Source organism: Mastomys coucha, unplaced genomic scaffold (genome assembly GCF_008632895.1).
Source record: "Mastomys coucha isolate ucsf_1 unplaced genomic scaffold, UCSF_Mcou_1 pScaffold5, whole genome shotgun sequence".
Taxonomy (NCBI): domain Eukaryota; kingdom Metazoa; phylum Chordata; class Mammalia; order Rodentia; family Muridae; genus Mastomys; species Mastomys coucha.
The window spans coordinates 17,630,294-17,643,514 of NW_022196911.1; the positions used below are offsets into that span (position 1 = coordinate 17,630,294).

The window sequence follows — 13,221 nt, forward strand, 5'->3', positions numbered from 1 at the left end:
CATTTTTAGATACGTGTGGCCCTATCCCTAAACCATGGGTGGTGCCTGTCTACAGAAGGTGATCTCTCTAGGTTCTATTACCCCTTCTCTGCTAGAATCATCCCTGTTGGGCTCAGGGAGCCTCTAGTTTCCCTGACATCTGGGACCTTCCAGTGGCTATACTCATTTCCTCACCACCCCAGCTACGTATTATTCAATGTCCTGAACTTCTGCACCTCTCTCCTGTCCCCTCCATTACCTGTTACTACCCCCTTATTTTCCCCTTATTTTCTCTTATTTACTAACTTCCTCTCTCCCTCCTAGGTCCCTACCTCCTCCTTCTACCTTTCCTGGTAATACACCTCCCCCAGTCATCCTGTTCCCACTCAATGCAGTACTGAAGCATGCAAGCCCTGGTCTTCCTTGCTCATAATATCCATAGAGTTTGTGCGTTATATCATGGGCATTTTGAGTTTGGGGGCTAATATCCATTTATCACTGAGTACATACCATGTGTGTTCCATTGTGTCTGGACTACCTCACTCAGGATGACATTTTCTATTTCCATCCACTTGCCTAGAAATTTCATGAAGGCATTGTTTTTAATAGCTGAGTAGTACTCTATTATGTAAACATACCAAATTTTCTGTATCCATTCTTCTGTTGAGGGACATCTGAGTTGTTTCCAGCTTGTAGCTGTTATAAATAAGCCTGCTATATACATAGGGGAGCATGTGTCCTTGTTAAATGTTGGAGCATCTTTTGGGTTTATGCTGAGGAGTGGTATAGCTGGGTCTCCAGGTAGTACTATTTCCTATTTTCTGAGAAAATACTAGACTGAATTCTAGAGTGGTTGTAGCAGCTTGCCATCCCACCAGCAATGGAGGAGTGTTCATCTTTCTCCACATCCTTACCAGCATCTGCTGTCACCTGAGTTTTTCATCTTAGACATTCTGACTGTTATGAAATGGAACATCAGTGTTGTTTTGATTTGCATATCCCTGATGACTAAGGATGTTGAACATTTCTTTAGGTGCTTCTCAGCCGTTTGGTATTCCTCAGTTGAGGATTCTTTGTTTAGCTCTATACTCATTTTTAATAGTGTTACTTGTTTCTCTGGAGTCTACCTTCTTGAGTTCTTTGTATAAATTAGATTTTAGCCCTCTATCAGATGTAGAGTTGGTAAAGATCTTTTCCCAATCTGTTGGTTGCCATTTTGTCCTATTGACTGTGTCCTATGCCTTACAGAAGATTTGCAATATTATGAAGTCCCATTTCTTTATTTTTGATCTTAGAGCATAAGCTATTGGTGTTCTGTTCAAAAAATTTTCACCTGTGCCCATGTGCTGGCAGCTCTTCCTACTTTCTTTTCTATTAATTTCTTTGTTTCTCTCCTATCTAATTTGAATCCAGGAATGGGAGGTGGGGATAAAGTGTAGGTAAAAGAAAAAAAAATAACCAAACAAAAATAGCACAACAGAGCAATGGCCAGCTGCACTTGTTAAGCTTAAAAGAGGAGCCAGCCGCCAGGCGCTGGTGGCACACGTCTTTAATCCCAGCACTTGGGAGGCAGAGGCAGGTGGGTTTATGAGTTCAAGGCCAGCCTGGTCTACAGAGTGAGTTCCAGAACAACCAGGACTATACGGAGAAAACATGTATTGAAAAAACCAAAAAAAAAAAAAAAAAAAAACCAAAAAAAAAAAAAGAGGACCCAGCCTAGTACAGATTTTGCATTCCACGTATTCTGTCATCCTTAAATGTTTTTTTCAGATTTCAACCACAGTTAATATTTTGAGGAATTTAAGGAAGGACAGGAGACGGCAAGTCTAGTTATTTAGACAGATGAGAGTTTGCACAGCAAAGATAATCACAAAACTATTTTGTATGTATACCAGTGCCCTGAAACAACTTTATTCTGCAATATAAGGGACCTAAATGGAAGGCAGCAGAAGATGAAAAAGATAGGAGAAATACAAAGTATAAAACTGGAGTAGAGTAGTCTTGCAAAATCTATGTCTTATGTTAAGTACATCTCTTAAGAATAGCATTTTGTAAAATACTTCTAGTGGGAAATAAGACTATCAAGCAACAGGGCCCTAGTACGGATGCCTCAATCCTACATGGGAGGGAAAAGGAAGCAATCACAGGACGGGTGGGGAGGGAGGGAAGGACCTGGGTGCAAAAGACAATATGCAGGGGAAGAGGGGAACATGATCAGGTATTGGGGGTAGGACTGAAGCCATGAGGGCCAGAAGAAAGAAATAAAATAAGCAATGTAAGGAGGTAGGTGGTGGGGGGAGCCTCTAGAATGTACCAGAGATGTCAGATGAAGACTCAAAGGGAGGGACCTTAGATAAAATGCCCTAAAGTGGAGAGAGGGAACTTCTAGGGTCAACTTCCAGTAGAAAGGTAGGGAGGGCATCAAGTGAAGGGATGGGGTTGCCATCCCACAGTCAAAAACTGACCCAGAGTTTTTCCTATCTAAAATAACTGCAGGAACAAAAATTGAGAAGAGCCTGAGGAAGAGGAGGTCCAGTGATAGGCCCAAATTAACTTGATTCTTTCTGACCACTGCCTGGCAGCTTTTCCCATGTCATTTATCATTAAAGCTTCACAAGAAAATGCAAGTAGCTGGCCTCAGATCTCTGAAGTATAAGTTAAAGTTTAAATAATGATAAATTTGCAATTATTTTTTTGGCTATAGTCCTGGGAATAGGGAAGCTTGAAACTTTGGGGAACAATTGTAATCCTTGATTCTTTGAGAGATGTGGCTATTCTTTTGTATTTGATTCAGCAATTATTATACCATGTCTTTTTTTTTTAACCTGCTTTTGGAGTATCAATAAAAGACTGGGGCAAGAAAAAGGAGAGAGAGCATGTAGAGAGTATATGTGGAGAGCAAATAGAGAGCGAGTGATGAGGAGTATGAGAGGTGAATGTGGAGAGCGAATGAAGAGTGTAAGAGAGCATGAGAAGAGCATGTGAAACGTGAGGGAAGAGAGAATGTGAGGCATGTATGGAGAGTATGTGAGTGAAAGGAGAGTGCATGTGGTGTGTGTATGTGCATGTGAGTGCATGTGTGTGAAGAGTGTGTGAGAGTGAAAGGGGAACGCACAGAGGTGTGTATGACTATGAGACTTCAAGAAAAGTGCACAGGAGAAAAGCAGAGTGTGCAGAAGAATGCAGAGTGTGTGTAGCCTCAAGCTGAGAGGGAATGAGCAGGCAAGAAAGAGTAGAGAATGAGAGAGAAGAGAGAGTGAAACTTTAAGCCTTGAAAAATTGCCAGTCAGCTTGTACCCAAAAAAGTAGTCTGTGTATATTTATTATTCACCTCCCAGACATACCCGCTTCTAGTTGAGAACTCAATCCTGTGTTGAGGCTCGACTCCAGCATTCTTCCAATGTCCTTATGTAGGTCTCCAGCAGAAGGTGTGGCCCAGATTAAAAGTGTATACCACCAGGACTGGATCTTGGACTTGCTTTGTCCAGATGACCTTGAACTCAGAGGTCTGCTTGCCTTAGTTTCCTGAGATTCATAGCCACTATGCCTCAAGATCTCCATGCCAAAATCCAGGTCAGAAACTTGTATCTCCTAGCCTGACGTTCAGGACCACAGGTGAGCCTCCAATTCTAGATTGTAGCTCATACTAGATATATCAAGTTGACAATCAGGAATAGCTACTACCACGGCCTATCATGACTGCCCTCCAAAAGACCCAAGAAGCACTTGAAAAAGCCATATCCAGATATATACATCCAACCAATGGACAGCTGATGACCCCCATGGTTGAGTTAGGGAAATGCTGGAAGAAGCTCAGGAGGAGGAGGGTGACCCTATAGGAAGAACAGCAGTCTCAATTAACTTGAACCCCCTGGAACTCTCAGACAATTAGCCACTAACCAGGGAGCTTACACCAGATGATTAGGCCCCAAACGTATGTACAGCAGAGGACTGCTGGGTCTGGACTCAGTCAGAGAAGAAGAACCTAACCCTCTAGAGACTTGGGGCCATGGGTAGTGGGGAATTCTGGTGAGGTGAGGGGAGTGGGGACATCCTCTTGGAGACTACCGCTGGAGTTGTGGATGTGGAACTGACAGAGGGTGGCCCGGCAAGGGATAAAGTCTGAACTGTAAATAGATAAATAACACAAACATAAGTACGTACATACATACATACATACATACGTACATATATACATACATACGTATGCTTACCCATGCTAATGAGGCATTTGGGTACTCTAACCCTTCAGCTTTGCCCATTCTGGATATTCCTGTTACCAGTCCTCCAAATTATATAAGCCTTGACTCACCACAAGTAAAGTCGATCTGACTCTAGGCAGCTGGTGCTGGATTGAACATTCATTGTCCATAAGCACAGGGCTTTGGAACCACACATTTGCTTTTTGTGCTCCCACTGCCCCTATGGACCAATATCAGCTGATGTTCCTTGAGAGTAAGGAAACTCACAGTGAGGAGTTTATATATGTTATCTTAATTTCTTACAACATAATATATATTTGATTCATATCTTGTTTTGAATGTCTGTGTATAAATGTGTGCAGTTTTTTTATTAATTAAATTAAACTTTATTCTCATCTTGAACTTTATATCTGGACCACAGTTCCCCCTCATTGTACTTCTCTGCATGTCTCCCAACCTATCATCACACACAGATACTCTGCCATTTGCACTCAAAGCAGAGTGGGTCTCTTGGGGATATCAACTAAACAAAGCAAACCATGTTTCAATAAAAATAGGGACAAACCCCCACATGAAAGCTGACAGCAACACAATTAAGTAGGAGGAACAGCATCTTAAGAGCAAGCAAGAGTCAGAAATACCAGCCACAATTTTTCATCACTGATTCCTTTCATGCCTTAGAAGGTGACTATTAGGAAATGGCTTTATTAAATTAATTAAAAAATACAGGGTTCACTCAACAAAGTGTTTAAAAATTCCTTTTAAGACCAACATAACATGCAATGCCTTTATCACATTCATTACATTATCAGGGTTTCTCTCCAGTATGTGTGCATGTTTTTATGACTTTAAAGATGTGTATATTACGAAGTCACTGGCACATTTGTTACATTCATAGGGTTTCTCTCCACTATGTGTTCTTTTATGCCTTTGAGGACTACTGTGCTGTATAAATACTTTACCACAATAACATTTCTCTTCATTATGTCTTCTTTCATGTATTTGGAGATTTCAGTAACATGCAAAGGCTTTACCACAGTGGTTATATTCATAGGACTACTTTCCAGTATGCATTCTTTTATGCCTTTGAAGATGGCTGAAACATGTAAAGACACTACCACATTGGTTATTCACAGGTTTTCTCTCTATGTGTTCTTTTATGCCTTTCAAGATGGCTGTGTTGTGCAAAAGCTTTGCCACATTGGTTACAATCATAGGGCTTCTCTCCAGTATGTGTTCTTTTATGCATTTGAAGATTGCAGTATTCTGCAAAGGCTTTATCACACTGGTTACATGAATAGGGTTTCTCCCCAGTATGTGTTCTTTTATGCCTTTGAAGATTGCCAAGAGATGCAAAGGCTTTACCACATTGGTTACATTCATAGGGTTTTTCTCCAGAATGTGTTCTTTTATGTATTTGAAGAGTACTGTGCTGTACAAATGTTTTACCACATTGGTTACATTTGTAGGGCTTCTCTCCCGTATGTGTCCTTTTATGCATTAGAAGACTACTGTGCTGTAAAAACACTTTGTCACATTGATTACATCTGTAGGACTTCTCTCCAGTATGTGTTCTTTTATGCCTTTGAAGATTGCTGTGATACGCAAAGGCTTTACCACACTGGTTACATCCATAGGGTTTCGCCACAGTATGTGTTGTAATATGCATTTGAAGAACATGGGGACTTGTAAAGGCTTTACCACAGTGGTTACACTCATACGGCTTCTCTCCACTATGTACTCTTTTATGTATTTGAAGATGAGTGAGTCGTGTAAAGGCTTTGCCACATTGATTACAGTGATAGGGTCTCTCTCCAGTGTGTGTTCTTTTATGTCTGTGAAGATTGCTGTGGCATGCAAAGGCTTTACCGCACTGGTTACATCCATAGGTTTTCTCTCCAGTATGTGTTCTTTTATGCATTAGAAGATGACTCTTTTCTACAAAGGCTTTGCCACATTGGTTACAATCATAGAGCTTTTCTCCAGTATGTGTTTCTCTTTGAATTCGAAGACCACTATAAGACACAAAGGATCTACTGCATGTGCTTTTATGTATCTGAACATGATTGTTTCTTGCAAAGGCTTCATCATACTGCATATATGCATTGGGTTTCACTCCAGTATTATTTGGTTCATCCCTTTGAAGATGCCTGTGATATAAATGAATATACTTTAATACATTGGATGTATTCAGTTTCTCTACAGTAGGTCTTCATTTAACCCTTTGCATGTAATTGGCACATATGAAAGGTTTACCCTATTCATTTTACTAATGAATCATTTATCTACGAATTAATTTAACAATCTTTTCTAAATGTAAAGAAGAATCAGAAAAAAAATACAGTTTTATCACTTTGTTTATATCCATGGTGGTTAGATTAATTATGGGTATAATTTACATCTTTAAAGCTACCTGTTATGGTACGAGCATTTATTTTATTACATGGCTCAAAATTTTGTACATGTGCTGTACAAAAACTTTACCACATTGGTTACATTCATAGGGCTTCTCTCCAGTATGTGTTCTTTTATGCATTTGAGGACTATTATGATGTGCAAAGGCTTTAGAACATTGGTTACATTTGTAGGGCTTCTCTGTAGTATGTGTTAGGATCCCTTCCTATATTAGGTTTTTCACATATTTGACAAAATATGCAAGCCTTCACAGATTTACCACAATGATTGCAGTCATAAATTTTCTGATGTAAGCCATATAATATTTGTGAAGTTAAATAGGACAAACGGAAAATTCTACATGACTATTACTCATAGGGATTCTCTGCAGTCTGAGTTTGTTGGTATATTCACAATGAAGTTGTAAAATCAATTAATTGTAAACCTTCATAACTTACAACAAATTTACTTTAAGTGGGGAAAACTATAAATCTTCTAATTGTCCTGGGAGAGAGAGGTATATTGTTTATTTCAATATCCCTTAGGGATAGAGGATTGTATATTTTATGTTCAATAGATAGATAGAGCCAGGCAATAGAGGTGCATGCCTTTAATCCCAGTACTTGGGAAACAGAGGTAGGTGGATTTCTGAGCTTGAGGCCAGGCTGGTCTACAGAGTGAGCTCCAGAAAAGTCAGGGCTACACAGAGAAACCCTGTCTTGAAAAACAACAACAACAAAAAGATAGATATAGATAGATAGATAGATAGATAGATAGATAGATAGATAGGCAGGCAGACAGACAGATGGAGATATATCTGTCCCCCATAATACACCTATGAAAGAAAGAATAACAAATAAAATATATCAACACTGTATGTTCCTCATAAACATGTGGTATTTGGATTAAGTTTTCTCTACAACAACTTTTTTACTTCTCATGAAATTCCACTTTTAATAACCTTAGCAACCTTGCCACAAGTGTATGAGTAACATCAGTATACTATGCACTGTTTATATATCACACAGTTTTGGAGATATAATTATTATGTATTCAATGCATATACTTTTTGACCTATCTGAGTGGTATGAGACTAAACTTACTGGCAGTTTTACAGTGTACCTTAAATGGGGCTGTGTTTGAAATGGTACTGCCTCTTAAGGCATTGTTTCCATGGTTTCTGTCTTATAGGAAAGCCTTGCAAACATAGATCAGTACCTGACACTAAGGTACTGTATTTGGGAGAATTTAATAATAAATATCTTTTAAAGCTGTGCTAATTTACACTCTTGCTTTTAACTAAAACATCAAAAACACAGTAAGATTTTTTAAGGGCCATATTTTTATCAACATGCACAAAATTTACCTTCTATGTCTTCCAGAATTTTCACAAAGTTCTACTGTATTGTAGTCTTCCCAATTATATCCTGAAACACAGTATCATAAAAGGTATAATATATCACTGGAATTTAGGCAAAATTTAAGAAACTATCTTCAGTATTCCTTACAAACATTCCTGAGTCATTCACCTTATTCTTCCTCCTTCTCAAATGAAATTATAAAAGTGCATCAATAACAGCAAAACAAACACAAACAACCAAAACAACAAAAATACATTTGCCCCCTTATTTTAAAAGGGGAAACAACATTCACAGTCTTACCTATTGCAGTGAGGTTACAACAGGTCTCCACCATCACATCTTTGTAAAGATTCTTCTGAGAAGCATCCAACAAAGTCCATTCTTCCTGAGTAAAGTTCACCACTACATCATCATACGTCACTGAGTTCTAAAATGTCCCATTTATATGTAAAAAAGAAAGCATAATACTGAAATATAAGACATGTATATTTCATTGACCATATTTTCAAGTAATTTTGGTACTTCTCCCAATTGTTTCCTGACACAGAAATTATAATGTAGTCATGATCACCAAGTCATTTTAGAAGGAAACTGAATAATGAGGTTGCCATCTGTCATTTCTTCACACTTTGAGTTGAATAAACCCTTGAAAGAGAAAAGTTGAGTAACAGACATAAAGAGAAAAGCAAGCAAATCAATAGCAGTAAGCACACAGAGATATTGTAGGAAAAATTACTAACAAAAAAAGCAATGACCAAAATGCTTGGATTGGCAAATGAATTTAATTTCAGCAGAGGCAGGGCTGGAGAGATGCTTAGTGGTTAAGAGCACTGACTGCTATTCTAAAAGTCCTGAGTTCAAATCCTAGCAAACATGTGGTAGCTCACAACCATCCTTCATGAGATCTAATGCCCTCTTCTGTGGTGTCTGAAAACAGCTACAGTGTACTTACATATATAAGAATTAAATCTTAAAAAAAAAGACACAGAGGCAAAAATTATCTTTTTTTTTTTTTGATGCTAGCCTAGTCTCAGTGTACTTACATATATAAGAATTAAATCTTAAAAAAAAAAGACACAGAGGCAAAAATTTATCATTGTTTTTTGATGCTAGCCTAGTCTATGCAATGAATTCTAAGACAGCCAGAGTTATATACTATGACCCTATATCCCTAGCAAAAATATCAAACAATCAAACCACAAAAAAAGGAAACAAATCAGGATACTACTTAAGTTCTTAAAATGGATTATACATTCACCCCATTTGTATAATCACAATCCAGAACCTCAGGTGCCCCAGTTTTAACTGTAACATTAATAATTTCTTATTAAAAGGGAAAGCATGTTTACATAATTAAAAATGGACAGATGAAAATATTAGTAATGTAAATATTGATGATAAATAAATGACAAAAACTGGAGAGCTGGCTCAGGAGTGAAGAGCAGTTGCTGTTCCTGCAAAGAAGGGTCCTCAATGGCCAGTACTTATATGGGGACCCATAAGTAACCCTAACTGTAAGTTCAAGAGTTCAGAGGCCATCTTCTAACTACTGAAGGGACCAGACACACATGAGATTTATATTTATGCATACAGGCAAAATACTCACGTTTTTTTCAATGTAAATCCAAAGCCAACACAATAGGCAGGAAGAATGTCATACACATGCAATCCAATGACTAAGGAGGGTTAGGAAGTAATAATGTCATCAATACATGCCATCTAAGAAACAGAATATCCTCTCCACCAAATTTAAGAAATTCAAGATGAAGTTTAGCATAACAGCACATGCTTGACATGGAACTAACAAACATAAATGACAGGCATGTTGTTCCACATTTAATACAAGTACCCAAGGGCCATATTCAGATTGATCTCTAAGTCTAAGGCCAATCCACCCCTGCTTTGACAATAGCCAGAGCTACACAGACAAGCATTGCCTTTAAAACAAATACAAAATCCACAACAACAACAACAACAAAATATGTGAAAACTTTGGTTAGCAAGATTTTCGTCATAATGTTATGGCACACAATATCAGGTTAATATTTCCTGCCTTAATATTATATAAGCATTGCTACCCATTTTTCTCTGATTTTTTTCAATAAAAGCTGATAAGCCAATGACTGACAAGTTGATAGAATAATGCAGGACATCCTCCAACCATAACATGGAGAATAATGGGAGAGGGGATTCACTCTGGAGACAGTCCAGGAGAGGATGAAAAGAGAGTAAATCTGCTCAGTTATTATTTCCTAAAGATTGCAAAATAAATATAATAGTCCAGGTTCAATTATTTAGAAGCTAGCTTTGTTACTACAAAGGCACTAACATTTGGCATACCAATGAGTGACAAGAACTCCATTGAAATAGAAATTTAGAAACAAGTACTCTGGGTAAGTTCTGAAGCAGGGGCTCATAGCTCCTTGAATAGACCTTCAGAGCTGCAGCAGATCAAAAGACAATTGCAGAAAAGTAGAGAGAAAGGAAAAGAAAATGCAGGGGCAGTACTTATAGACAAACCTCCAAAAATGGGACACAGTTGTCTAGCTAGGCATGAGGCTATATTCCTGTGAGAAGGGGCTCAGGCTAGCCTGACTCACACTGGCCAGAAGAGCAAACATTTGTGATACCAATAACTTCTCAGAGGCAAAGGTCAGGATTGTTGAAGCATCTCTGGGTTATACCTCAAGGTTAAGAGATGGAAAAAATATTCCAATCAAATGGAACTAAAAGGTAAGCTGGTATATGTATTTTATTACTTCACAAAATAGAAGATTTCAAAGTATATAAATAGATTGATGATATGATAGTATATACAAGTGAACTATAAACTACCACAAGGAAACTCTTCTACCTCTTGAGCACTTTCAGCATAGTGGTTGTATCCTAAATTAATTGAAATAAAATCAGTATACCTCCTATATACCTCTTATATAAAAAGGAAAAATGGACTAGAAAGATTTGAGGGAATTAACAGCCTGTAAAATAGCCAAAAATAATAAAAGTATGTTAGGAGAACTCTAAAGAAGCAAATGAAAGAATTGTCTGATAAGAAACTAGAAGTCTTTGAAGAAAGACATTGCCCCTAGACTATTACCAGCTCTCCAAAGCATATTCCTGGTTTTAAAGAAGGAACTCTCTTGTTTTCTTTGTTTTACATCATGCCCTTAAGGAAACTCTAAAGAGTCAGGCCTCAGATTGTTATTTGCTCTGTCAAGGATGTTTCTGAGTTTGAGAAGGAACTATGTTATATTCAATACTTGGGGGCCTCACAGAAAGCCTTGCTTGATCAGTGCAGTGCACAACCCAACAATGTCAATCCATTTCAAATGGTGTTACCTTTTACATGTTATAGAACTAGGCTTCTATCATGAAGAAAATTCAAGTTTTACTGAAAAATGTTAATGTTGATTGGGACCTTCAAAGGACCTGCCTGTTCAGCAGTTAAACAGGCCTATTCGCTGATGTAGGGCAGAGTGATTGGTTGTAAATAAGGATTGTCTCCTTTTTGTAGTTTGGAGCCATAGTTCTGAAATATCCTGGAGAACAAACTTGAGTATCCTAGGATTCTAATTTCTAATAGGCCTGGTTTGAATGCTGCTTATTTGTGAATGTTATAACTCCAGTCTTCAGTCATCAAAAGTCTACTTGGTGTGACTTACTGTCTCCTAAGAATTGGTAAACCCTTTACAGCATCAATTTTAATCTTTTATTTTTATTGGATATTTTCTTTATTTACATTTCAAATGTTATCCCCTGTGGGAATGTTCTTTAGCATAGGGGAAGACTTAGGGGTGGCTCCTCTGCTGAAGGGCAAGGAGAAGACACTTTCTGATAGTCTCCCTGCAGCTGAGGACATAACCACTCCATGAACCCAAAATGTTTCTGAAAGAAATTCAAGGCTCTTGAGAGCTGTGTGTGCAACGGTCAAGGAAACTAACCTCATGTACCTGGGCATGGGGAAAATGTTTACTGTAAGATAATGAGGAATTGAGCATGTTCCTGCCCTGAAAAAAATACTAAGAAATTGTGCTACATGATTGTTGTTAGATTCTATTTTTAGCCTCATTGAACTTTACTATAAAAGATTTCTCTCATTAAAGGCTTTTTGCCATTGCCAGCAGAGTGGTGGTCCTCTCCTTCTCATTCAGTCATCCTCTCTACTTCAGCCTCACTCTTGTTGGCTGGGTCCGACAATCCCCTTTCCTGGTTTCTCCCACCCCACAGAAAATTCCTATCCCATCCCTCCTCCCCCTGCTTCTATGACGGGGGCAAGGGAGCCCTCCCACACCCAACCATTCCCACCTCCCTGGCCTGGCATTCAGTCTTCACAACAGGACCAAGGGCTTCTTCTCCCATTGATGCCCAGCAAGGCCATCTTCTGCTACATATGAGGCTGGATCTTCCATGTACAGTCTACTGGTCCCTCCATGTATACTCTCTTGTTGGTGGTTTAGTCCCTGGGAGCTCTGCAGGGTCTGCTTGTTTGATATTGTTGTTCTTCCTATGGATTGCAAACCCCTTCAGATCCTTCAGTCCTTTCTCTAACTTATCCATTGGGGATCCTGTGTTCAGTCCAATAGTTGACTGCAAGTATTCATCTCTGTATTTGTCAGGCTCTGGCAGAATCTCTCAGGAGACAGTTATATCGGGCTCCCTTCAGCAAGCACTTCTTGGCATCCACAATAGTGTTTGGGTGGGGCAGTCTCTTCACTCTCTACTCCACATTTTGTCTCCCCATTTCTTCCCATGAGTATTTTGTTCACGCTTCTAAGAAGGACAGAAGCATCCACACTTTAGTCTTCCTTCTTGAGCTTCATGTGTTCTGTGAATTGTATCTTGGGTATTCCAAGGTTTTGCGCTAATGTCCACTCATAAGTGAGTGCATACCATGTGTGGTTTTTGGAATTGGGTTACCTCACTCAGGTCACAACTTAAAATTATATTGCTACCCACACATAAGATGCCATTTAAAACCTCCAAAAAATTTAACTTCAAATGCATCTCACACCTAAATGCTAAAGGTAGAACTCATTGAAGATGGCAAAGAAATCTGGCCTTTTACATGTGCCATCCTGCCAGGCATGTTTCTGTACACAAGCTTCTTTTACAAATGTTTTGTGCAGATGAATACCTATAATTAAGGTATTCAGATGCCAGCACTGCTTCCTGGGAATGGCAAAACCCTCCTTATTCTGAGGTTATAATAGCACTGGGAGACAGGCCCCACGACTCCCAGGGGAGCCGCAGGGCAGCAGGGACATGATCCTCTCAGCTTCCGAGTG

At 38.8% G+C, this 13,221-nt stretch overlaps 1 protein-coding gene across 1 annotated transcript; it reads right to left on the reverse strand.

Moving 5' to 3' along the window:
• Positions 1–3,721: 3,721 nt before the first annotated feature.
• On the reverse strand, positions 3,722–8,372 carry LOC116076710 (zinc finger protein 431-like). The gene is made up of 3 exons (XM_031350516.1): positions 8,237–8,372; positions 7,942–8,002; positions 3,722–6,331 (listed from the first exon to the last, which is right to left on the reverse strand). Exons 1-3 carry the CDS (start codon positions 8,268–8,270, stop codon positions 5,308–5,310), a joined length of 1,119 nt encoding a protein of 372 aa, XP_031206376.1. The 5' UTR covers positions 8,271–8,372; the 3' UTR covers positions 3,722–5,307.
• Positions 8,373–13,221: the final 4,849 nt, after the last annotated feature.